Consider the following 24602-nt stretch of genomic DNA (forward strand, 5'->3'; position numbering starts at 1 on the left):
TAAGCTCTACTGTTCTGCCATAGAATCATAGAATTTACAGTGCAGAAGGAGGCCATTTGGCCCATCGAGTCTGCACAGGCCCTTGGAAAGAGCACCCCACTTAAGCCCATGCCTCCACCCCATTCCCGAAACCGAGTAACCTCACCTAACCTTTTTGGATGCTAAGGGCAATTTATCATGGCCAATGCACCTAACCTGCACATGTTTGGACTGTGGGAGGAAACCAGAGCACCCGGAGGAAACCCACGCAGACACGGGGAGAACGTGCAGACTCCGCACAGACAGTGACCCAAGCCAGGAATCGAACCTGGGACCCTGGAGTTGTGAAGCAACAGTGCTACCCACTGTGCTACCATGCTGCCCTAATCATGAATGGTGATGGGCAATTAAGCAGCTAACTGGAGGAAGAGGCTCCTTAAACATCCTCTTTCTCATTGATAGGGGAGCCCGAACATCAGTGCAAAAGACAAGGCTGAAGCATTTGCTACAATCTTCAGCCTCCTCCTGAAGTTTATAGCATCACAGATGCCAGTCTGCAGCCAATTCAATTCACTCCATGGATCTGAAGAAACAGCTAAGTGCACAGGATACAGCAGTAGCTATGGGCTCTGATAGTACCTGGTTATATTTTACTATTTATTCTTTACTGGGAAAAATTGCCCTTAAATTCAGTTAAAAGCTAACCATATGTCTGTGGATCTGTGGATCTAGAGTTACATATAAGCTGAATTCCTTCCCTACAGGAAAAATAGATGTTTTAGTGACAATTTCATGGTCATCAATATCGCAACTGGCTTTCAATTCCATATTTATTTAATTCATTGAATTAAAATTCTGCCTGCTGCAATGGTGGGATTTGAGCCCTTTTCCCCAAAGCATTAATTTGGGCCTCTGGATTACCAGTCCAGTGACATCACCCCTTCACCACTGTCCCACTGTAATGAGTGCCAAAGACTTGTGCACCAGAAAATAGCCTCACTTTTAGACAAGCTATTTCAACACAGATACAATGCTAGCATCAACTGACAACATTGAAAATTGCACTGGTATTTCCTATCCATTAAAACAGGTTAAATCCATTCTGGCCAATTACCACCTCATCAATCAGTTCTCAATAATCAAACTGATGGAAGGTGTCGTTGACAGTGCTGTCAAGTGACACAGTCTCAGCACTAACTTGCTCACCAATGTTCTGCCACGGCGACTCAATTCCAAATTTCAAAGCAGTCTTGCTCCAAAAAAGCTGAATTCAAAAGGTGAGGTAGGAGTGACTGCGCTTGACGTGAAGGCAGCAGTTGTCCGAGTTTGGCATCAAGGAACTCTAGCAAAACTACCATCAATGGAAATCAGGGAGAAAACTCTCCACTGGTTGGAGTCTTGCCTCGCACAAAGGAAGATGGTTCTGGTTGTTGGAGGTCAATCATCTCAGCCCCAGGACATATCACTACAGGAAGTCCTCAGGGTGGTGTCCAAGGCCAACCATCTTTAGTGGCTTCATCAATTACCTTCCCTTCATCATAAGGTCAGAAGTGAGGATACTTTCCCATTGCACATGTTCAGTAGCATTGACAATAGAACATAGAACATTACAGCGCAGTACAGGCCCTTCGGCCCTCGATGCTGCGCCGACCTGTGAAACCACTCTAAAGCCCATCTACACTATTCCCTTATCGTCCATATGTCTATCAAATGACCATTTGAATGCCCTTAATGTTGGCGAGTCCACTACTGTTGCAGGCAGGGCATTCCACACCCTTACTACTCTCCGAGTAAAGAACCTACCTCTGACATCTGTCCTATATCTATCTCCCCTCAATTTAAAGCTATGTCCCCTCGTGCTAGACATCACCATCTGAGGAAAAAGGCTCTCATTGTCCACCCTATCCAATCCTCTGATCATCTTGTATGCCTCAATTAAGTCACTTCTTAACCTTCTTCTCTCTAACGAAAACAGCCTCACGTACCTCAGCCTTTCCTCATAAGATCTTCCCTCCATACCAGGCAACATTCTGGTAAATCTCCTCTGTACATAGATGATTTGGAGTTGGGGACCAAGTGCAATGTGGCAAAGTTTGCAGACGACACTAAGATGAGTGGTAAAGCAAAAAGTGCAGAGGATACCGGAAGTCTGCAGAAGGATTTGGATAGGTTAGGTGAATGGGCTAGGGTCTGGCAGATGGAATTCAATGTTGCCAAGTGTGAGGCTATCCATTTTGGGAGGAATAACAGCAGAATGGATTATTATTTAAACGGTAAGATGTTAAAACATGCTGCTGTGCAGAGGGACCTGGGTGTGCTGGTGCACGAGTCGCAAAAAGTTGGTGTGCAGGTGCAACAGGTGATTAAGAAGGCTAATCGAGTGTTGTCTTTCATTGCTAGAGGGATGGAGTTCAAGACTAGGGAGGTTATGCTGCAATTGTATAGGGTGTTGGTGAGGCCGCATCTGGAGTATTGTGTTCAGTTTTGGTCTCCTTACCTGAGGAAGGACATATTGGCACTGGAGGGAGTGCAGAGGAGATTCACTAGGTTGATCCCAGAGTTGAGGGGATTAGATTATGACGAGAGGTTGAGTAGACTGGGACTGTCCTCATTTGAGTTTAGAAGGATGTGGGGGGATCTTATTGAGACAAATAAAATTATGAAGGGAATAGATAGGATAGATGCGGGCAGGTTGTTTCCACTGGTCGGAGAAAGCAGAACTAGGGGGCATAGCCTCAAAATAAGGGGAGGTAGATTTAGGACGGAGTGTAGGAGGAACTTCTTCACCCAAAGGGTTGTGAATCTCTGGAATTCCTTGCCCAGTGAAGCAGTTGAGGCTCCTTCTTTAAACGTTTTTAAGAAAAAGATAGATATCTTTCTAAAGAATAAAGGGATTCGGGGATATGGTGTACGGGCCGGAGAGTGGAGCTGAGTCCACAAAGATCAGCCATGATCTCATTAAATGGTGGAGCAGGCTCGAGGGGCCAGATTGCCTACTCCTGTTCTTGTTCTTATGTTCTTATGTTCTTATGCACCCTTTCCAATGCTTCCACATCCTTCCTATAATGCGGCGACCAGAATTGCACGCAATACTCCAATTGCGGCCGCACCAGAGTGTTGTACAGCTGCAACATGACCTCATGGCTCCGAAATTCAATCCCTCTACCAATAAAAGCTAACACACCGTACGCCTTCTTAACAACCCTCTCAACCTGGGTGGCAGCTTTCAGGGATCTATGTACATGGACACCGAGATCTCTCTGCTCATCCACACTGCCAAGAATCTTACCATTAGCCCAGTACTCTGTCTTCCTGCTATTCCTTCCAAAATGAATCACCTCACACTTTTCTGCATTAAACTCCATTTGCCACCTCTCAGCCCAGCGCTGCAGCTTATCTATGTCCCTCTGTAACTTGTAACATCCTTACGCACTGTCCACAACTCCACCGACTTTAGTGTCATCTGCAAATTTACTCACCAATCCTTCTACGCCCTCCTCCAGGAATTCCTTAGGGTGGTGTCCAAGGCCAACCATCTTTAGTGGCTTCATAAATTACCTTCCCTACATCATAAGGTCAGAAGTGAGGATACTTTCCCATTGCACATGTTCAGTAGCATTGACAACAGAACATAGACCATTTGAATGCCCTTAGTGTTAGCGAGTTTGGATCAGAAATTGGCTAGCTGGAACAAGACAAAGGGTGGTGGTTGATGGGAAATGTTCAGACTGGAGCCCAGTTACTAGTGGTGTACCACAAGGATCTGTTTTGGGGCCACTGCTGTTTGTCATTTTTATAAACTGGTTGGAGGGCATTCAAATGGTCATTTGATAGACATATGGACGATAAGGGAATAGTGTAGATGGGCTTTAGAGTGGTTTCACAGGTCGGCGCAGCATCGAGGGCCGAAGGGCCTGTACTGCGCTGTAATGTTCTATGTTCTATTGTGCGAGGCAAGACTCCAACCAGTTTATAAAAATGACAAACAGCAGTGGCCCCAAAACAGATCCGTGTGGTACACCACTAGTAACTGGACTCCAGTCTGAACATTTCCCATCAACCACCACCCTTTGTCTTCTTCCAGCTAGCCTATTTCTGATCCAAACTGCTAAATCAACCTGAATCCCATGCCTCCATATTTTCTGCAGTAGCCTGCCGTGGGGAACCTTATCAAACGCTTTACTGAAATCCATATACACCACATCAACTGCTTTACCCTCATCCACCTGTTTGGTCACCTTCTCAAAGAACTCAATAAGGTTTGTGAGGCACGACCTACCCTTCACAAAACCGTGTTGACTATCTCTAATCAAATTATTCCTTCCCAGATGATTGTACATCCTATCTCTTATAAACCTTTCCAAGATTTTGCCCACAACAGAAGTAAGGCTCACTGGTCTATAGTTACCGGGATTGTCTCTACTCCCCTTATTGAACAAGGGTACAACATTTGCTATCGTCCAGTCTTCTGGCACTATTCCTGTAGACAAAGATGACTTAAATATCAAAGCCAAAGGCTCAGCAATCTCCTCCCTAGCTTCCCAGAGAATCCTAGGATAAATCCCATCCGGCCCAGGGGACTTATCTTTTTTCACACTTTCCAGAATTGCTAACACCTCCTCCTTATGAATCTCAAGCCCTTCTAGTCTAGTAGCCTGAATCTCAGTATTCTCCTTGACAACATTGTCTTTTTCCTGTGTGAATACTGACGAAAAATATTCATTTAGCACCTCTCCTATCTCCTCGGACTCCAAGCACAACTCCTCAGGTAATGAAGCAGTCCATATCCATATGCAGCAAGTCATGGACAATATTCAGGCTTGGGCTGGTAAGTGTTAAGTAACATTCATGCCACACATGTGCCAAACAAAGCCATCTCTAAGGGAGAATCTAACCATCTCCTTGGCATTCAATAGCATTAACATCACTGAATCCTTCACCATCAGTATAGAGGTTACCACTGACCAGAAACTGAACTGGTCATGCTATACATAAACTATGGCTACAAGAGCATGTAGAACCTGGGAAATCCATGGCGAGTAACTCACCTCCTGGCTCCTCGACAATGCACAACTCAGAAGTGTCATGGAATACTCTCCACCTACTTGGACGAGTTCAGCTCCAGCAACATTCAAGAAGCTTGGCACCATCCAGAGCACCCCATCCATCACTTTAAACATTCACTTTCTCTACCACCGCTGCACAATGACAGCTGTATGTATCATCTACAAGATGCACTGCAGCATCCCACCAAGTCTCCTTTCATTACACCTTCAAAACCCATGACTTCTACCATCTAGAAGGACATGTGCAGCAGACACATGGGAAGACCACTACCTCAAGATGCCTTTCAAATCATACATCATCCTGCTTTGGAACTATGTCACCTTTCCTTCACTGTTGTGTGATGAAAATCCTGGAATTCCCTCCCTAACAGCACCACTTGGACTGCAGCAGTTCAAGAAGATGGCTTACCAGCCTCTTCTCGAGGGCTATTGCGGATGGGCAACAATTGCTGACTTTCCAAATGATGCTCATATCAATTTGGTAATTTGGGAACCAATTTGAAAAAGCTCACGCATCATCATTCACCTACCTGGTGCCCTCTGTGAATCTTCTGAAATGACTGAGACCCCAAAATCCTAGTTTATACTACTCCCAGAAAGAAACTGGACCAATCCAATCATAGAGACGGCACATTAAATGTCCTTGCACAGCCAGGTACCAAATAACGACGAGAACATTTCTTCAAATCCAACCTTGGGAGAGACATGACTTTATTTGGCTGCTCAATTGCAACACAAGGCTCTCAAATAAGAAACTAAGTGCATTGACTACTTTTGAAATCCGGGTCACTGTCCATGTGGAGTTTTCATGTTCTCCCCAAGTCTGCATGCGTCTCACCCCCACAACCGAAAAAGATGTGTAGGGTAGGTGGTTTGGCCATGCTAAATTGCCCTTAATTGTGGGGGGGGGGGGAATTGGGTAATCTAATTTTTTTTTTTAAACTACTATTGAAAAATATCTCTGGATCTACTGCATTAGAAAACGTTGCTGATGATCTTCAAAGTCTGAAATGAGCAAATTAAGTTGCTCCAAGGTAAGGAAAGATGCCAAATCGCTGATTTGCAAAGGTGCAGGTGAAGATATTTGTTCAGCCACTATGTGGTGCTGTTGAGCAGGGTTAGTTGTGCGTTGCGTGTAGGGAATGGTAACTGCTGCAGGAGTGTAGCCTGGAAATTCAGTAAAAAAAAAAGGTATTTCCTCAGATATACTGTCTCTTGGAAGAATCGTCAAATGCATTGGAGGCCTGTGTTTATCTTTAAATTTGTAGGGCGGCTTGTCGCATGTTTCTGCCCCACATTACTGCTGAGGAACAATTTGAGAAAGTACTTCAGCAAGAGCTCACTCTGACTGGGCTGATGCTCAAATGGAGACTCGGTGGACATTTTGAGGCCTTGCAGCACAGCAGGAATTAATGTTAATTTTAAACAGAAACGACCTCCCCTCCAAATCAAATGCTGCTTTTTGTTGTATTTCTGGCGTTTCTCAGATCAAATCTAAACTTTTCCTGTTGCACTGTAGGCCTCTGAGGAGAGTATTTTTTTAAAAAAACCTATTCCAACCACACTGCATTGTGCCTGGAAGACTTCAAATTTAAGCTGATGGGAAGTACTGGGCCTATACTGCAACTTACTTTTTTTAACAGTAGATTTAAGTACGGGAGATATTTAAATAATGCCCCCAACTACATGTTAAGTATTTTTTACGAATTGGTTTAATTTTGTTTGGTACCAAATTTCGATTTTAAAATGCAAAAACTAGGCCATTTTGATTTGAAGAGCAGTTTAATCATTCAAAGAGCTGTAATGTTGTTTACATACTGAGCTATTTGTGAATTATATACTTTTAAAATCGGTGTGCTGATTGAAAAACACATTATTAGGCTGTTCTGCAGTAATGGCCAACATCTGGCCAGTTTATTAACCAAAGACACAACCTTGGCAATGTTTCTGTGCTGTAGAACAGTGAGAATAATAGAACTGGACAGGATTGCATGTGTGAGGTAAATGGTCAGTGTGAGCTTATATTTCACTTTTTTGCAGTTTAACCAATTTCTGTTTTGTACCTATTGTGTTACTGGGTCTCTGGTTCTAATCTTAGACTCTCGGTGTTTGTCTTCTTTTATCTTTCATTGCATGCCACAGGTATTTTTATCTTTCAATTGTGAAATTAATTTTGGCAACATGAGTGCAAGGAATATGCCAGTGTGTAGTAGAGATTGTGATATTTTCAGACATGTGAAATATAAAATTAATTTCCACTGCTCTGAAAGTTACTGGCAGGATTAAAAATAAGAGATAGAATAAAAGCATGGAACAATAAAATACATTCATTATTTCATAATTGAATGAGGTAATTTAAGTTCTGAGAGAAATTGAGTATTCTGCACAAGTAGCATTTCTTAAATTACTGTTATAGATGTACAGAAACATTTGTTATATTTATTTAGAATACTCAATACTCTTAAGCTATGTGAGCTATCTACTGCCTGTCTCCATTATTGATTGGCTACTAGTTTGAAAATCGCATCTGTTGGGATATCAGTGCCTCAGTTAATTATCATGAAGTACCAAAGAAGCTTTGTTTAAAAATTCAGTTTAGTTCAGTGGCAATCAAGGGTTAACCTATACCATAGCTATCAAGCCCAGCATCTTCAGGGTGCACACACAAGTCCACTCCCCACAGTTAATTTATAATAGAGTGCAGGTTTTGTTTTGCTAAATTTTGCTCAGAATTTCAACAGGCCTGTTAGGTACTTTTAAAAATGAACTTGCTTGATTTAAACCGCGAGGGAATTGTGACACCTGCGAAAAGAAAGAATTTACAGCCATTTAGCACGATCAGGAATGTTTTCTCTTCATCTGAGGGTTATAAATCTTTGAAATTCCCTACTCCAGTGATGTGGAGATGCTGGCGTTGGACTGGGGTGAGCACAGTACGAAGTCTTACAACACCAGGTTAAAGTCCAACAGGTTTGTTTCGATGTCACTAGCTTTCGGAGCGCTGCTCCTTCGTCAGGTGAATGAAGAGGTATGTTCCAGAAACATATATATAGACAGATTCAAAGATGCCAGACAATGCTTGGAATGCGAGCATTAGCAGGTGATTAAATCTTTACAGATCCAGAGATGGGGTAACCCCAGGTTAAATAGGTGTGAATTGTGTCAAGCCAGGACAGTTGGTAGGATTTCGCAGGCCAGATGGTGGGGGATGAATGTAATGTGACATGATGCCCCCTTCCACACTAACGCTTCTGCTGTGTCTTCCTTTTTTCTACCTGAGGATTCCCCTTCACTGTGGTTGACAAGACCCTCATCCCCTGTCTGCCATTTGTCACGCTCTGCTCTCATCCCTTGCCTTCCCACCCTGAACTACGATCGGGCTCTTGCCCACCTGCACATTCAATGGATCATCCTCTGCCCTTTCCAGCACGATGCCCCCACCAAATACACCTGTCCTTCCCTCTTAACTTTCCAAAGGGCTCTTTCCCTCCATGACACTGGTATTCCAACACACTTTGCATGAAAGCACAGGAGTTGCAACACCTGCTCTTTCTCCTCCGTCCTTCCCACTGTCCTGGACCCCAAACACTTACTCCAGGTGAAACAGCAATTTAATTGTCCTTTCAATTCGGTATACTGTATTGATTACTCACAATCTGATTTCATCTACGTTGAGGAATTCAAACCTAGGTTGGCTCATTTGTTTTTCTGAGCAGCATTATTTAATCTGCAAGCTCTGACCCTGAGCTCTGGTTGTCTGTGATTTTAGTGATTTTGTTGGTACCAATCCTCGATACCAATCTTTGCTTTCTTTACTTGACCCATTCCCGTTCTGTTTTGCTTTCCACCATCATCCCTTTTGTCATTTACTCCCTCCTGTCTCCACCCTTTCATGATCTTCCCTTCCTTTCAGCCCCTCTGTCTTCCTTTTTTGCTGCCTCTGCAGTTGCTTCTGCAGGAGTTTAGAAGAATGAGAGTTGCTCTCATTGAAACATGTAAAATTCAAAGATGATTGACGGGCAAGATCCATAGAACCCCTACAGTGCATTTGGTTCATTTGAGTCTGTATCGACCCTCCGAGAATTAGAAGTGGGCAATAAATACTGTCCTAACCACTGACACCTACATCCCATGAACAAATATGTTTAAAAGGGAAAGAGAGGTGCAAGTTTTGGGAAGAAAGGGAAACTAAAAATGGGACAATCGTTTGTCAGTCAGTGTTTTGAGGACAGTATTGATGATGGTAGTTTTTGGAGGGAGGGCACCATTCACGAGGAGAGCGGAAGCGTTTACAGTGTCAGCACAGGCCTGGGAATGGAAATTGAGTCGAGGAATTGGGTGGTGCTGACTTTTGTAAGTTTATCATGGACAAGAGGGCATGTGGAGTGGGATATGGGGGGGGGGTGGGTAGGGGGGGGGGGGGGAAATGAGGGGTAGTTGGCAGGGGAAGTAGAGACAAGTGGACTTGGGTTATGTTAGTGCAGCCTGGGCAAGGGAGAGGTGGTTGAATGGATGGTTTCCATCTTGTTAAAAAATACCTCCATGAACACTGCACTTGTTGGAGGTGAAGAGGTGACTCGGGAGAACAAATAGGCAATCCAAATTGAAGTCACCGGTGGTGCATCATGGGTTGAAAGTAACTTATGATAAAGAAGAATGATGTTGCCAAAATAATGTGAACTTGAAAATTGCTTTCTTGCTTTCAAAACACAGGAATTGCAACTTCTTTTGTTGCTGATATATCGAGCATTGTGCATTGTTAAAATTAACAAAAATTGCACCATCTATAAAAGTAGTTGCAGTGTTTATACAGCTACCTTGGGGAGAGAGAGAGAATGTAGAAAGTTAGGGACAGCTGAGCCAGGATTTGCAGTCAGTGTCCACACTCTGCTCTGTTGCATCTTTTTAATGCAGGTGCTTCACACTGCTGAATTCAGAAACTCCTGTCCAGTTCCACAGCAGTTACCACTCGTTGCTCAATCCATAGCTGAAATCTATTTGGTTGGGGCGGGGGGGGGTGAGGCATGGTAGCAAATGTTGCAATTAGTGGGTTGGAACTTCAGTGTCTTGTGCCACAGGATCTAATATGCAAACTTTCTCTTGTGGGCCCTCTGCATACTATTTTTCCAATGTCAACCCCAGCTTCGTATGTAGACATTGAACAGAAGGGGGGAGAAATTAGCTTCATATTGCACTGATGCCTCTCCTGGTGCTAAACTGTACACTGCCACCGAAAGGGCTGTGAATCCGTCTCCGCTTAATTCTTTTGGCTGAAGAAGGTGCTGGTGAGAGGGGGCTTCATAGGAAGAAGATGAATGACAAAACCATTTCAAGAATTACAACTCATTGTAATGTTTTAAAGGATAAATTGCAGAAAATCATTTCCGCCCCTTTAAGCTGGCAAATGAGGAAAAGAGTCTTAAATTGTTTGAGGTGTTAACATTTTTACGTACTTGATTCCTGCAACATTTGGATAATGTATTGACACCGTGCCAAATGTTGATTTCAACTTTCACTAACATGAACAATACCATAAGACATAGGAGCGGAAGTAAGGCCATTCGGCCCATCGAGTCCACTCCACCATTCAATCATGGCGGATTTCAACTCCATTTACCCGCTCTCTCTCCATAGCCCTTAATTCCGCGAGAAATCAAGAATTTATCAACTTCTGTCTTAAAGGCACTCAACGTCCTTCTGGTAAGATTTTATTTCTTTAACTGGATTGCACTTAGACCAAGCAATAATTAACAAGGCAATACCTTCACCGCTCTGCCATTAAGACATTGAAACCAAAATTTGTTCAGGTCGCTGAACTGCTCAGGTGAAGAAGGTCACCGACTTGATCTTCAGGCTGTACTAGGGCTAATTTTCACAGTGGCAGTAATATACTCACCTGACTTGGCCGTGCACTCCTGAGTTGGAGAGTGGGAAATTGGGGCTCCTGTTCTTTGTTGCTTTCCAGTAACTGCTGCTGACCGGAAGAGAACTGGATCAGGCCAGGCTATGAAACAATTCCAAAACACGGCCTCTGTTCACGACTGTACAGCATCCAGTTACTGGGAGTGGTCAGAGCCCACATTACTATATGGATGCCTTCACTGGGAGAGGACAAGTGGGGGTGAACACTAGTAGGGCAGGAAGGCACCGTATTAATCTTGGCACCCTGTCTTTCCAATCTCTCATAACATTAAAATAGCACGTGTCGTCGATGTTTTCATTTAGTTCCACGTGAAAAGGTGTTTAAATTGTGGAATATCTGCCTATTCATTACAAAGGACACTGATTGGAATATTAAACTAGGAAAACAAATTATAATTTAGAGCAAGAAAAACACCCTTCAGTATTTGAAAAGTTTATAAGTATGACTTCTGTGACCCCTTGGAGTATGTGTTTGATAATCCAGTCTTGCACAAACAGCACTTGTTTGATTTTGCAAAGTTGTGTGTGCCAAATGTTTCCTGGTTCATGCTGCTGAGAAGTGGTGAGCAGGGAGCCTGCAATTTCCTAGTGTGCATAGCTAGTGAGCTGGGCTCTGCATCACCAGTGCAACCGTGCGATATTACTCCTGTGTCATGTATTTAATGTGTCCTGTCTTGTTTTTGTTCAGGTGACTCCAATACCAATATTGAACCCCCCTCAAACGGGTGGCGAGCTACCTCATCGCAAGCGTGTGCATCGATATATGACTAGTCGAAGAATTCTCATTTGAAAGTGAGTTAACAGAAACAAGAAGATGCACGAATAGTGCCTCAGTAATTTTCTGCTCTTGTAAAGTTTTGAAGTAACCTAAAACATGATATAAACAATTCAAAGTTTACAAACCTTCATAGATTTATAGTTTTTGATTCAAAGCTGAGAGAGATAGATCCCATGTACACTGCTTAGCATATACTGATTTGGCTGATCTCAACAGGGGTAACAGTTGGTTGCTACACCTAGTCACAACAGCCCAGGGTTAGTGAAGGAAAAGTTGCCCAGTGTTCCTCCACCTGATCAAGGTGGCCAATGATATAAATATATGTGGATGAATGTCTGGTAAATGCAGGCTGACTGCAGTAGCCCCATGGTTGAATAACCTGCTGACATTCTCAGTTGAGCTTCCCTTTGAATGGATACGACAGGACGGATGTACTCGGGCAAGCATCCAGCTCTTTTGAAGGGGAGAAAATTGTTGAGGGACAGAAAATGACTGATTCATGTCATAATACATCGTTCCCCATCTTGAATATCTGAGTATGGTAATATCCAGGATAATAAAATAAAGCCACTGCCACCAAATCTAGTTTGAGGTTGTACGTCTTGACGTACTCAGCCAAAATGTGAGTACTTCTATGTGATGAATCACGTTGAAATGAGTTGCATCTGCTTCCACTGGTATGTGATTATGAGGCCCAAAATACTCCACTTACTATTTACAATATAGGAAATTGATAAATGAATAATTGGGATCCTGTTTGCTATTGTGTGTATATTTATTAAAAAGAAGTAGCTTATTTAAATTATGCCTTATTAGGCGGATTTCCAAAGTTAAGATTTTGGCCATGACTTATGACCTGGCTTTTCCTGCCACTGTAAAAGGCATGGTGACATTTAACAGTCAGCTGTACCCAGCTCACCCAAAGCCATTTGCTCTATCTTCCATTGGCAAGAAAGCTGTTTACTTTATACCATTTTTGCTCAGTTAGAAGCACATGTGCCCCTTTAATCAGCTGATTCTAGGTTCAAGCTCTACTCTATGGCGGACACTTCAGTGCAATACTGCGAGAGTGCTGAATTGCCAGAAGTGCCATCTTTCAATTGGGATGTTAAACAGAAGCCGCTGTACCTGTTCAGGTGGATGTAAACAATCTTTGTTTTCAATCATTAAAGGAGAACATGGAGTTCTGGTGTCATCACCAGCATCCCTTTTTACAACCAGTATCAGCAAAAAAGGGGACTAAGTTAAGTAGTCATGCATCTCACTTATAGTTTGGGGGACATTATGTGCAAATTGGGCGACCACAGTTTTCCCTAGATAAGTGATTGAAATTCTTTGGGACTTGCTGAGTATGTGGTAAGTTGCTGTGCAAGTTCTTTCGTACCATGGCTCCTTATTGAGTCAAGAAATTAGTGTTAAAATAAATCTAAATCGAGCCCCAAAGCTAAAGACAAGTTTATTTCAGGGTAGAGTATGTCTTGTAAGGCTGGTATTCAGTGTCTGGCTGGAAAAGCTATCCATTTCCACTCTGTTCTCTGGAATTAAAAAATTCAGGACACGATTCTCCCAAAAAGTTTCTAAGTTAATTTGTGGCGGGTTTTTCAGGGAGATTCCTGCTGGTGAGTCCCCCACTGCTATTCAATGACACGTAGTCACGATTTTGGGCCCTGGGGAGTTTCTATCCGGTTTATCCCACACGTAGAATTTTGTTTAGCACTGGAGAGCTGAATTTGGAGATTGAGCTGCCATTTTGAAAGGGTGCCCCGATCTCTAAATGAGTTTGAGTCTCCCGCATCTCCCCACCCATGGGCGATGTCACCCCAAACACACATGGACCTTACCCCACACCCCCCAAGTGAGGACACACTGCTATGGGGTCCCTAGGGGTCTCCCCTATTCAGCCCCCCCCAAACCCCCTGACAGCACCCCCGTCAAGGACCTCCAACCTGCTAGAGGTCCCTACTTAGCTGCCCTGCATTCTCCCACCTTTCAACCCCCCCTCCACCTGCATTTCATGGGCATGGTCCCCCTCACTCCCTAACCCTTGGCAGTGCAACCTGGGCACCCTTGCACTGCCACCCTGGCACCCAGACAGTGCTCCTACTGGCTTGGCAGTGCCAGGGTGCCCGCTGGTCAGTGCCAAGCTGTCCGCGTCCCAGGCAGAGGGCCAGGTAGTCGACCTGCACTTACCCTGACCACACCGGGGTCTCTGATCACCCGGGAGACCCCCGGGTGCCGTCTCACCTGGTCCACGTTTGTGTGGACCAGCAGTAATAGGCGCCTGGCTGCAGCCTTCCTGGGGAGGCCGGAGGATCCCGGATGAGTAGGTCGTAAGTAGGTTTACGACCTACTTTCGGGAGTGGCGTTTGGTCATGCCCATTTGGGGCGGAGTTCCGACTCCCAACGTCTGGTGAGACTTTGGTAAATCCTGCGAGGCGCGGCGCGGAGACTGTCGGGAGACTCGCTGGAGGCCTCTCTGGGAATTCTCTGGCCGCACTGTGTTCTCGCTTGAGCGCAACGCGGCCGGAGAATTGCGCCCTCCGTTTCTTTATACCAGCAACAAGAGATGATGAGAGCTGGAAGGCGAAGTAAGGAAAAGATTTTAAATACTTTTCTAGTGCCAGAATCAGCAGAAATAACTTAATTTAGACAGGAGAAATAATACAAAATAGGGCAGAAAGAGGGAATGTAAAGGAAATAATGGAGAAAAATAAGGATGAAAATCAACTAAATTAATGTGTTAAATTGGATTTTTAATTTCAATTTTGTTTCAAGTGTTTTGTTCAGTCGTGCGAATATTAAACCATTTTAATATTTTCCTGATGTGTTTCAAATTGAATTATGGTTCCTAAAGTAAAACCTTGCAAACTCCACTTACAGGAAGACTATCATCTTCCTGGATTAAGGTATAAATAGATTTTACAAACAACCCAAGTACCAGCTGCTGTACATGCTGAAACTGTCTGCTCATACACACTTCACTTTGTGCATATGCACACACACTGGTTACCGTTTGAATTTTGTATCTTTTGAAACCGGCTCTTGTGGATGATGAAATAGTCTTTGACTACGAGTCATCAGACACAGCACGATGAGGCAGAGGGGTTGTAGCATGCACTTTTGATTTTAAATTCCCTCCCTCTGTGACTATCCAACTCGACTGATTTTAAAAACATTATAGTGAGAGCATGCACGCGAATCTGGAGCAACAGCTGACAACTATACATACAAATGAAGCAAAAAGAAGCCTCTGACCATGCCAAAAATAAAACTTTATTAAAACTACTGATCAGTCTGCATTTATAACAGGAAAAGGCAGATTCATGTTTTGGGTACAGGTACAACCTGCTTTTGAAACTGGCAGTTCAAGTGACATCTCTTTCTTCTGGTTTCAAACCTGGCCCTTCCCCGTTCCAGCTGAGCTATCTTCATTTCATTGCAGTGTTAATGTAAGCCTACATGTGACACTAATAAAGATTATTATTCACGCCGTTGAGGATCCGGAGTTCGATCCCTGCCCCAGGTCACTGTCCGTGTGGAATTTGCGCATTCACCTCGTGTTTGCGTGAGTTTCGCCCCCACAACCCAAAGATGTGCAGGGTAGGTGGATTGGCCACGCTAAATTGCCCTTAATTGAAAAAAAAAGAATTGGGTACTCTAAATTTATTTTTAAAAATAAAAAGATGATAATTTCCAGTCAGCGGTAGGCTGGAGTCAGGAGTAAAGTTGCCCTGGTTAAAATTTGATTGGGGGTAACAAAATACTGAAGAATTGGAGTCTCTCACGATTTAGTTTAAAGTGGTTTATTGAGAAGCGACAGTTCAGATACAACACATAAGCAGAACAGACATAATAGACATACATCCTGTGACCGTTGAAGGTTTATTGATCCCAGATCGGAAACATGGAATTGCCTGGTCTCTATTGCCTTCCCAAACAATCTCTTCCTCTGCTTTAGGCTGATGAGGATGCAAATTCACCATGAATTTCTGCTTGTTACTTGAACAGATCATGTTTGCTTACTCCAGTGCCACAATCCCATGCCACATGTGTCTTGCAATGTGAGTCATTCTTGGACTTTCAGGTGATCATATCAAAAGGCTGGGTGGGGAGTGGGATGTGTAGAAGGGAGGGCAGTGTGGAGATTTTTGCATATTTCCCCTTACATGGTCTTGATGCTTCAGCTAGTGGCTGGTTTTCTTAACACGTTCTTGGGTAAAGCTTGCAAAAATCTTTAAGAGAAACATATCAATTTATTAGAAGCTGGCAGCATGATGGATCAAACAGCAATTGTTTCAAGACTTATTGACTTCTTCCTAAACAGAGTTTTCAATTTCTGGTGTTTGTGAACAGCATCTTGCTTTTAAATGATTCTACCATGGCTCGAACATGTGGTATACTCTCAGCTAGATTACTGGTCCTCAATCAGACATGAAGCTGGTTCTGGTCTTGGCTGTCTGCCATAATGATCTCTTCCTCGGTTTTAGAATGTTCAGGGTGTAAATCTGAAGTCGGCAGCCCTAAAGTGCTCCCTTCTTTGCCATGCTTTTTACTCTCAACTGTTTACACACTTTATTTTTCCGGTCTAGAAGGTATTACTAGAAGGTATTCCATATCAGTAAATCATCCAGTTACATCTTCCATTCAGCTGACCAATTACCAAGGGACAGGTACCCTATGCATTCCATTCCCCAGCTACCCCAACTAATGTGGTCACCCTTCTGCCTATCTCTTGTTAGGGCATTTTGTTAACCTTGCTCAGACAGTTTGCTTAGATATGGAGCATGAGATCCCACCTTCAAACTGCAGAATGTATGGCTTGCAGAAAGACCTATGTTAGGATCATGTCCTGGACAGAGATATGCCCTGCTTCTTTGTCTGCTCTGGCAGACTGCTGCAGAATTTGTTTTTGATTATAGAGTGAGAGCTATTTTTATAACATTCAATTATTTTATAAGGTTAATAGGTAGCTATTTAAAATCAGTGGTCGGTGCTAGAGTGAAGAGGTGGTGTCGCCCTAGTAATGGAGTACAGTCCTGTTGGTTTTAGTGTTCACTATATACCGCTCCTGTGTTCTGCCATTTAAAGATAACTTTCTCTCCTGGCATCAGGTTCTTGCAGTTCAGTTTTGCATTTGAGAAAATGTTGCAGCGTGTGGAAACTTAAAATACATTTTTTTTTTAAAAGCTGCATTCACACAGTGACTTTTATCACTGTCAAAATAAAGAAAAAGCAAAGAGCTGCATTTCACAATATCGGGACATCCCAAAACACTTTACAGCCAATGGAATACTTTATTAGTGTAGTCACTGCTGTAATGTCTCAGCCAATTTGTGCACAGCAAGATTCCACTGAACACCGTGATAATAATGAGGTAATTTGTTTGTGATGATGTTGGTTGAGGGATTAGGTTTTGCCAGAATAATGGGGAAAACTCCCTGCCTTTCATCGAATGAAGCCATGGAATTTTTAATGTCCCCCAGAAAGGGCAAATGTGGCCTCAGTCTAACATTTCCTCCAAAATATGATACCTCCAACAGTCCAGTACTTCCTCACAATTGCACAAGAGTGTCAGCCGGGATCGATCAGTCAGAAGGTTTTGTGTTTGAGTGTATTATCACTGAGTGATGGCAGACAAATGACTTCAAACAAATTATGTTTGAAATGCGGTGATATGTCATCAAAGAATAGGAGTTGTACCTGAAGCCCAGAAAGGGAAGTACAATTTTAAAACTCATCACTAGCTGTACCGTGTGAAAATATAACACTCGATTGAAACAGTTTACAAAGTTATGCATGCCTTTGGTTTCTCACATATCTATTTCTAACTTATTGATTGTTTCGTAAGTATTTGCTATCGTTACATTTCTTTTTCTTTTCAGGCCCTACACAGAATTTGTTGTCTATGCAGCAACCCCTCTCTACTGGACATGGAGCACCTCTGCAGAACAGCAGTACTGCTCCAGAACGTCACCAGCAAGTGCCCAATAAAGCACCACTTGCACCCACAGCTGGACAGTACGACTTTAACTATTTCCAGAACAACTACCAACCACCCGTCCACAACATCATCAGACCGTCTCTATGTCCTACATCATTGGGTACTCCTCAAGGATCTGGTCAGATGTACACTGCACTACCCTTGGGTCCTAACCTGATCACTGCCAGACCTCAGTTAGATCCTGCGTTTGTAGGCACTCCTCCACAAGGTGGTTATGTTCCAAGTGGTGGACACTATCCAGGTCAAGTTCCCTACAATGTCCCTTCTCAAAGTACTACTCAGGGTATTCCCCCCCATTCTTCTTATCCTGGCTTCTCTTACCATCCTACTATGCCTGTTTTCAACACCCATTATAATGCTCCTTTAATCTCACAGACTGTTCATCCTGCTACCAGTCAGCCTTTAGTTGGTGTCTTACCCAGTCATGTGAAACCATTGCCAGAAACTGTACAGAGACCCACCCAAGCATCTTTTCAATCTTATCCTGTTGGAAATACTGCTGCATCATGGCACCCCTTACCTGGAGCATCAATAACAGCACCAACCAGTCCTATTACCAAACCTACAGCCGCTGCTTCCTCTGCAAATAGCCAAACTAGTGCAGGTAGGAGATATTTTCCAGGTTTTTCTTTCCAGGGGAGGGAATGACAAATACATGATGCATTTTTGTTTTGATTATAAACAGCAGCGCTATGTGTAAACTGAATTTTTAACCTTTGTTGATGAATGTATCAAAAGACCCTAAACGTTACAGGAATTCCTTTGCACTCAAGCGTTTCCTACGAACATTAGAGTTTAAAACTGATGCGTGTACCATTTTTCAGACAATTTACATGTGTTTTTTTTTAAGTTGTTCCCAGTAATTACTGTGGTACGGATTTATATCCTGTTAAACCAGAGCAACTTTGGACTAAGTTGTATTAAAAAAAAAACTCACATTACTTTGCAAAATCTAGTACGATGCACTCCAGTATGAAATTAATGACAGGACTATCTTCTACTTTTTTTTTGCTGTGCCCTGCCACATCCAGCCCCTCTGATCCAGCCAACGCTACTTGGCACCTTTGTATCTGGCATCCTAACCGGGAATGACACCCACCCAGCATCAAGGGAGACAGAAAGCAGGACACTACAGGCCAGTTACATAGCAGTAACATCTTTAATTGGGACAATACTGGAATCCATTATTAAGGAAGTAGTAGTAGGACATTTAAAAAATCATAATACAGCCAGGCAGAGTTAACATAGTTTTATGAAAGAAAATTCATGTTTATCAATTCTTAGAGTTTTTTTGATGATATAGCAAGCAGGGTAGAAAAAGTGAAACCAGTAGATCCATGTATTTGGATTTCCAAAAGGCATTCGATAAGGTGCAACATAAAGGGATACTACACAAGATAAGAGCTTGTGGTGCTGAGAGTGATATATTAGCAAAGCTAGAGGATCGACTAATAGAAAACTGTCAAATTTTCTGGTTGCCAAGGTGCAACTAGTGAATTGCCATAGGGATTCAGTGCGGGGTCTCAACAATGTTAATGATTTGGATGAATGGGCTGACTGGTTTGTCGTCACATTTGCTGAAGATATGAAGATAGATAGAAAAGCTAGTTGCAAGGAGGATACTGGGTCTGCAAAGTGATATAGATGGGCAAGATGAAAATAGATTACATTTACAAATAGCCAGATTATAACATGGGAAAATATGACTTTGTCCTCTTTGGCAGGATGAGTAGAAAAGCAGAATATTATTTAAATGGAAAGAGACTGCAGAATGCTATGGTAAAAAGGGACTTGGCTGTCCTTGTACATGAACACAAAATGTTAGTATGCAGGTACAGCAAGTAATTGGGAAGGCAAATGGAATGTTGGCTTTTAATGAAAGGGGGGATGGATTTTAAAAGTAGGGAAATCTTGGTACAACTTCACAGGTGAGACTGATTTGGTTTTGCTCTCCTTATTTAAAAAAGGATATACTTGCATTAGAAGCAGTTCAAAGAAAGTTGACCAGTTTGATTCCTGGGATGAAGGGTTGTGTAATGGGGGAAGGTTGGAGTTCAAAAGAATTGGAGGTGATCTTACAGAAACGGGTAAGATTCTGAGGGTGCTTGACAGGAAAGATGCTGAGAGGAATTTATAACAAGGGGGGCACATTTTTTAAAAAAATAAATAAAGAGTCTCCCATTTGATACAGTCGAGGGGGAATTTCTCTGTTAATCTTTGGAATTCGCTTACCCAGTGGACCTTGGAGGCTGGGCATTGAATAATTTGAAGGCTAAGTTAGATGGATGTTTGATCTATAAGGGAGTCGAGGGTTGTGGAGGGGCAGGCAGGAAAGTAGAGTTAAGGCCAGAAATCAAATCTGCCATGGTCTTTTTGAATGGCAGAGGATGTTCAAGAAACCAAATGGTCTTCCCTTATCAAGTGGCAAGCGTTATTGCTCCCTGACTTGACACCCTCCATTCTTTGTTTTCTTATCACCTGCTCCTACATTGTTCACAGCTATCTGGGAAGCAGGCATCTGAAATGGATAGGCATCAGAGGAGTTACTATATGATTAAACCAAAATAATTTCATATTTTTACTTTGACAACACAAAAGTAAGCTGCAGTTTGAGGAAAGAAAGCATGAAAGATTGGTGATCCAGTGTTTTTATTATGTAACTTCTGCAATTAATGTAAAATCATTAATTGTCACATTCAATATTTTAATTAGGTAATGAACTGCTCTTATTTATAAATAATAGGACTAGAACTGTATGTGTGGATAGACTATTGAAATTAGATTAGTTGAGGAGAACCAGTGGACGTGCATCAGTTACATAAGAATAGGACTAGATTGGTGTGAGCAGGGCTTTCTTTTTGGAAAGGGTCTGGAACCTCTGGAACACCTTGTCAGCTCACATGGTTATTGTTGGTCTGCATTTGTTCAAAAGTGAGGTGGAGAATTTCCCAGCTGAGACTGATCTCACTGCGGCTTGATGTTATGGGGTATGTTGGATGATATTCCTCATGCAGTCTGTAGTCTCCGAGATCTCATTTTCATCACCTCCTGAATTTTCCAGAATTGCCTGTCGCCCTTGAATGGGCCTAGTTTTTAAATTCTACTTGTATTTGCCTTACAGGAGATCACATGGCTGCCGGTAGGTAGGTGTGGGGTGGAAGGGTCCCGAGGCTTAATTGCTGTGAGACTATGGAGCAGATTTGATCGACCTGCTGCTCTTTTGTTATTTTTCTATTTTAAGTATGTTCGTACTTTACAGTAATTGAGAGCAATTACTTGCACTGAGCAATGTGACAGGCTTGAATGACCGTATTTAAAAAAAAAACCCACACATTTTAAAGAACTTGCTCTGGCACTCTGCTCTGCTTCAGTAAGGCCGGAGCAATTTTTTACTGCTCCCTCTCCCCAACCATCCCCATCCAACCCAAATAACCACCATTAATATTGAAATGAGCCAAATCCCGCAAGGGCTGAGAGTGTAGGGAGATGTGCAGTCGTGCCATATTAGAAGTTGAGGCCATTCTTTGCTTGTTCCTGTGATCAGTGGCCTACAGGAATTTCTATTTGGATATTTATTATCATGTATTTAATGTGTACAGTCAAGTTATGCAAATTGTTTGCAGTCAAGCTCTGTTCTGCCTTTAGGTCCACCCCTTTCAATGCCGCATAATATCAACCAAAGTTACCTACCTGACAGATCAAAAGTAGCAACGTTTCCAGTTGTTGGAGCACCTCTTGCAAGACGGCCCCCACCATTAGCTGATCCACCAGTATCGGCCTCTGCATCACCAGCACCTGCTTCAGAGGCACAGGAAGGTAAATACTGCTCTATTGTGAATTTTACTTCTCGGAAATCTCCCCACCCTTCGCCCCAAAACCCGTTAAAGGTGATCAATTTATGCTGTTCTTATAGTCCATGATTAAGATAACTAATTTACTAGAATTAATTTATTTAAGGTGATCAATAGATCCAAGAGGCAGGCAGAGAGATGCCTGTGGATAGCTGATGCGATGGTGACAATGTTGAATTACCTTCTTGAACTGCTACAGTCCATGTGGTTTAGGTATGCTTACAATGATGTTAGGAAGGAGTTCCAGGTTTTTGACCTAGTGAATGTGAAGGAATGGGGATGTAGTTCTAAGTCAGGATGGTTTGTGGCTTGGAGGGGAAATTGGAGGTAGTATCCCATGGATCTGCTGCCCTCGCTTTTTGAGGTGGTGAAGAAGCCTTGATGGTTTGCTGTTGTCCAACTAAGAGAAAATCTGTAACACTCAGCTCCTCCATTCATCAGGAAACATCTGCAGCTGTCAACCATTCCTTGACTCTACCTTTGTCCTTGTTGCCAATAAAAACCCTTTCACTTTCCCAGTTTGATATCACTCTTGGATTCACCTCTTCAACTTGATTCTCACCAAACCTGAGCATAACTGGCTCACCATTGGACTATATGAAGCACTTTCGACGTAAATATTACCCATTACTCTAGGATAATCTTGGAGAAGAAATATAACCACTGGCTATTTTTTTCTCTACATTAAACCATTTCCTTCGACCCCTCCTATCGCCAACACCCTCAGCGCCAACATGTTCACAGGCCCTTTATTATGAAGGTTGAAACTATCTGTTCAGCTATCCGTCTCGTTCCCTCACCTCTACTTGGTCACGTTTCTCCCCCATCTCTTCTCGTGCTTTCTTTGAATTTATTTTGTCCGTTCCCTTGACTCCATTCTCACTAAACTTTCTTTCCTTCCTCTAATGCTACCTAATATTGTAATTAGTTTCCTCTTGAGGTACTGTCCCTTTTTCGGTTCAGCTTTTGACACTCTTTCTGCTTGTAAAAAAGCCATTCTTAACTCCTGTGTAAAGAACCACCCCATCCCCAACCTTTTTTTCCACCAAGTGCTGAAATGTATTGTTACTTTTTAAATGGGTGTCTATCTTTGCTTTAACTATGTTTGAATCACTCAAATTAACTTTCCGACCCTGCCATAGCACCTGAAACAAGCCTAATTAAAGTCACAAATAGCACTCTCTGTGATTTTGACCATGTTGCATTATTTTACTTTGCCTTTCCTGGCCTTTCTACAGCCTTTGATATGTTGGGCTGCCCATCCCCTATCAATATTTCTCCTCCATTGTCAAACTAAGTGATTTAACTCTTTAACTATCCAATTTTAGCTAGAGTACTTTCAACAATAGCTTATTTTACTGCTCTCTGCACCTCCTATCCAAAGACATGGGTCAGGGTTTATATGTATGCTGGCGACATGCAGCCCTACCTCTCCAGCACTTCCCTTGACCCAGTCGCAGTTGACCTATCCATAGTGTCTATGTTGTTTTCTGTTTACCTGACACCTATCTTGGCTGAGTCACCGTTTCCTCCAGCTAAACTTTGGGAAGGTTGAAACCATCATCTTTGATCCCTGCCAAATCCTGCACCTTTGGCACTATTTCATCCCCTCCTGGTCATTGTCATATGCTGAAATAGGCTTCAGAGTCTGACACTGAAGTTTCTAACTGCCAAGTTGTCTGCAGCGCAAGCAACTTAGAGTTGCTGCTTTCTATTTAACATTATCCTTTCTATCCAAATGCAGAATTACTTCACCGTATTGCTTCATCAGACAGTATCTAAACAGTTCATTGTTCTTAAAAAATTAAGTCATACAAGATAATAGAACACATTATCACGTTAGTATTTCACCTTGGAGACAACTCCCATTCTTTTCAGTATTTCTTTTTCCAGTAACTTTACTTTTACTGAAAGGGCATCATATGTTTCAAGAGTGCAAGCAGATAGGCAAATAGTTTGACACACATTAAATCCAGACCAACTGGTGTTGGGAGGAGGGGGGGGGGGGGGGGGGGGGGGGTGATTGGCATTTAATTTTCCTTAAATATTTTGTCACCAACACGTACCCTTCCTCCCTATTGTATTGTTAGGTCATTAATACCATGTTTTCTCTTTCAAGGCTACATTTGTTGCCTTTGTTTTTAAGAGCAATATTTTTATTTTGATTTGGATTGGCCCATTGCTTTTTAAACACGTCAGGGGAAGGAAAGTGGGAGGGGAGATGGAATAATTTTCCAACACACCCAGGTGATGGTTTATTAATTCATATTTTTAGATGAAACCAGGAAGCAGGTGTGTGAGCGATGGAGAGGTAGGTGTGTTCTGTGGGAAGAAAGTTGGGATGGGGGGAACCCACCTGGAGGGTCAGTTTTGAATCCGAGTTTTGTACTCTTATAAAAATCATGTAGTTCCGAGCTTCACCGCTTGTACACTGGTAAGATCTAAACAGATGATTTTTGAAATTTCAAGAAGGAATGAGTGTGATCAGCTGCAATCGCTTTGTGGGAGTGCCTCTGCTGCTGTGTGTAGTTCATATATTCAATGGAGTGTAATTGCATCATTTGCTGAATTAGGTTATACTGATGATCTGCATACTCTACCTACTCGTGCCTACAATCCAAAATTGAGCTATTTTTGTTTTAAATTGAAGAGGAGAAAACTATTGTATTTGCCTGATGTGGGTTGCTCAGTAACATAACCGTATAAAATCTGTTTATGTTTTGTTAAACCAGCTAGAGTTTTAACTATGGACTGCAAAGTCTATTACTTCAAAGTTTTTCTGAATTGTAATTTTTGTTTTCATTGTGGCTGGGAATTCCCATGATCTGTATAATCTCTTGGAGAATATAGCTAATCAACAATTTGTGGTTGTTTCATGTTCTAAACCGCTAAGAGAGACTCTCAACAGATGGTCTCTTTTCAAGCTATGTGCTTTTCTTTGGGACCACTTGTCAGCAATAATGTTTTAAAATTTATTTGCTCAAATTAATAAAGAGAACCAACCG

At 42.5% G+C, this 24602-nt stretch overlaps 1 protein-coding gene across 5 annotated transcripts in view; it reads left to right on the top strand.

The window, feature by feature from the left end:
* Positions 1 to 6157: 6157 nt before the first annotated feature.
* LOC140408582 (protein transport protein Sec24B-like) overlaps positions 6158 to 24602 on the top strand; it is a 148466-nt gene continuing 130021 nt past the window's right edge. For 2 of the 5 annotated variants that reach the window (XM_072495992.1, XM_072495996.1), the window contains exons 1-4: positions 6158 to 6236; positions 11656 to 11759; positions 17628 to 18350; positions 21392 to 21562. In XM_072495992.1, the coding sequence (XP_072352093.1) occupies positions 17651 to 18350; positions 21392 to 21562 (871 nt within the window). In that variant the 5' untranslated portion in view covers positions 6158 to 6236; positions 11656 to 11759; positions 17628 to 17650. Of the gene's footprint in view, positions 6237 to 10725; positions 10746 to 11653; positions 11760 to 17627; positions 18351 to 21391; positions 21563 to 24602 lie in introns of those variants that run through there. The other 3 variants (XM_072495995.1, XM_072495993.1, XM_072495994.1) reach the window with 3 other exon arrangements.

The sequence above is a fragment of the Scyliorhinus torazame genome, chromosome 3, assembly GCF_047496885.1.
Source record: "Scyliorhinus torazame isolate Kashiwa2021f chromosome 3, sScyTor2.1, whole genome shotgun sequence".
In the NCBI taxonomy this organism is placed as follows: Eukaryota; Metazoa; Chordata; class Chondrichthyes; order Carcharhiniformes; family Scyliorhinidae; genus Scyliorhinus; species Scyliorhinus torazame.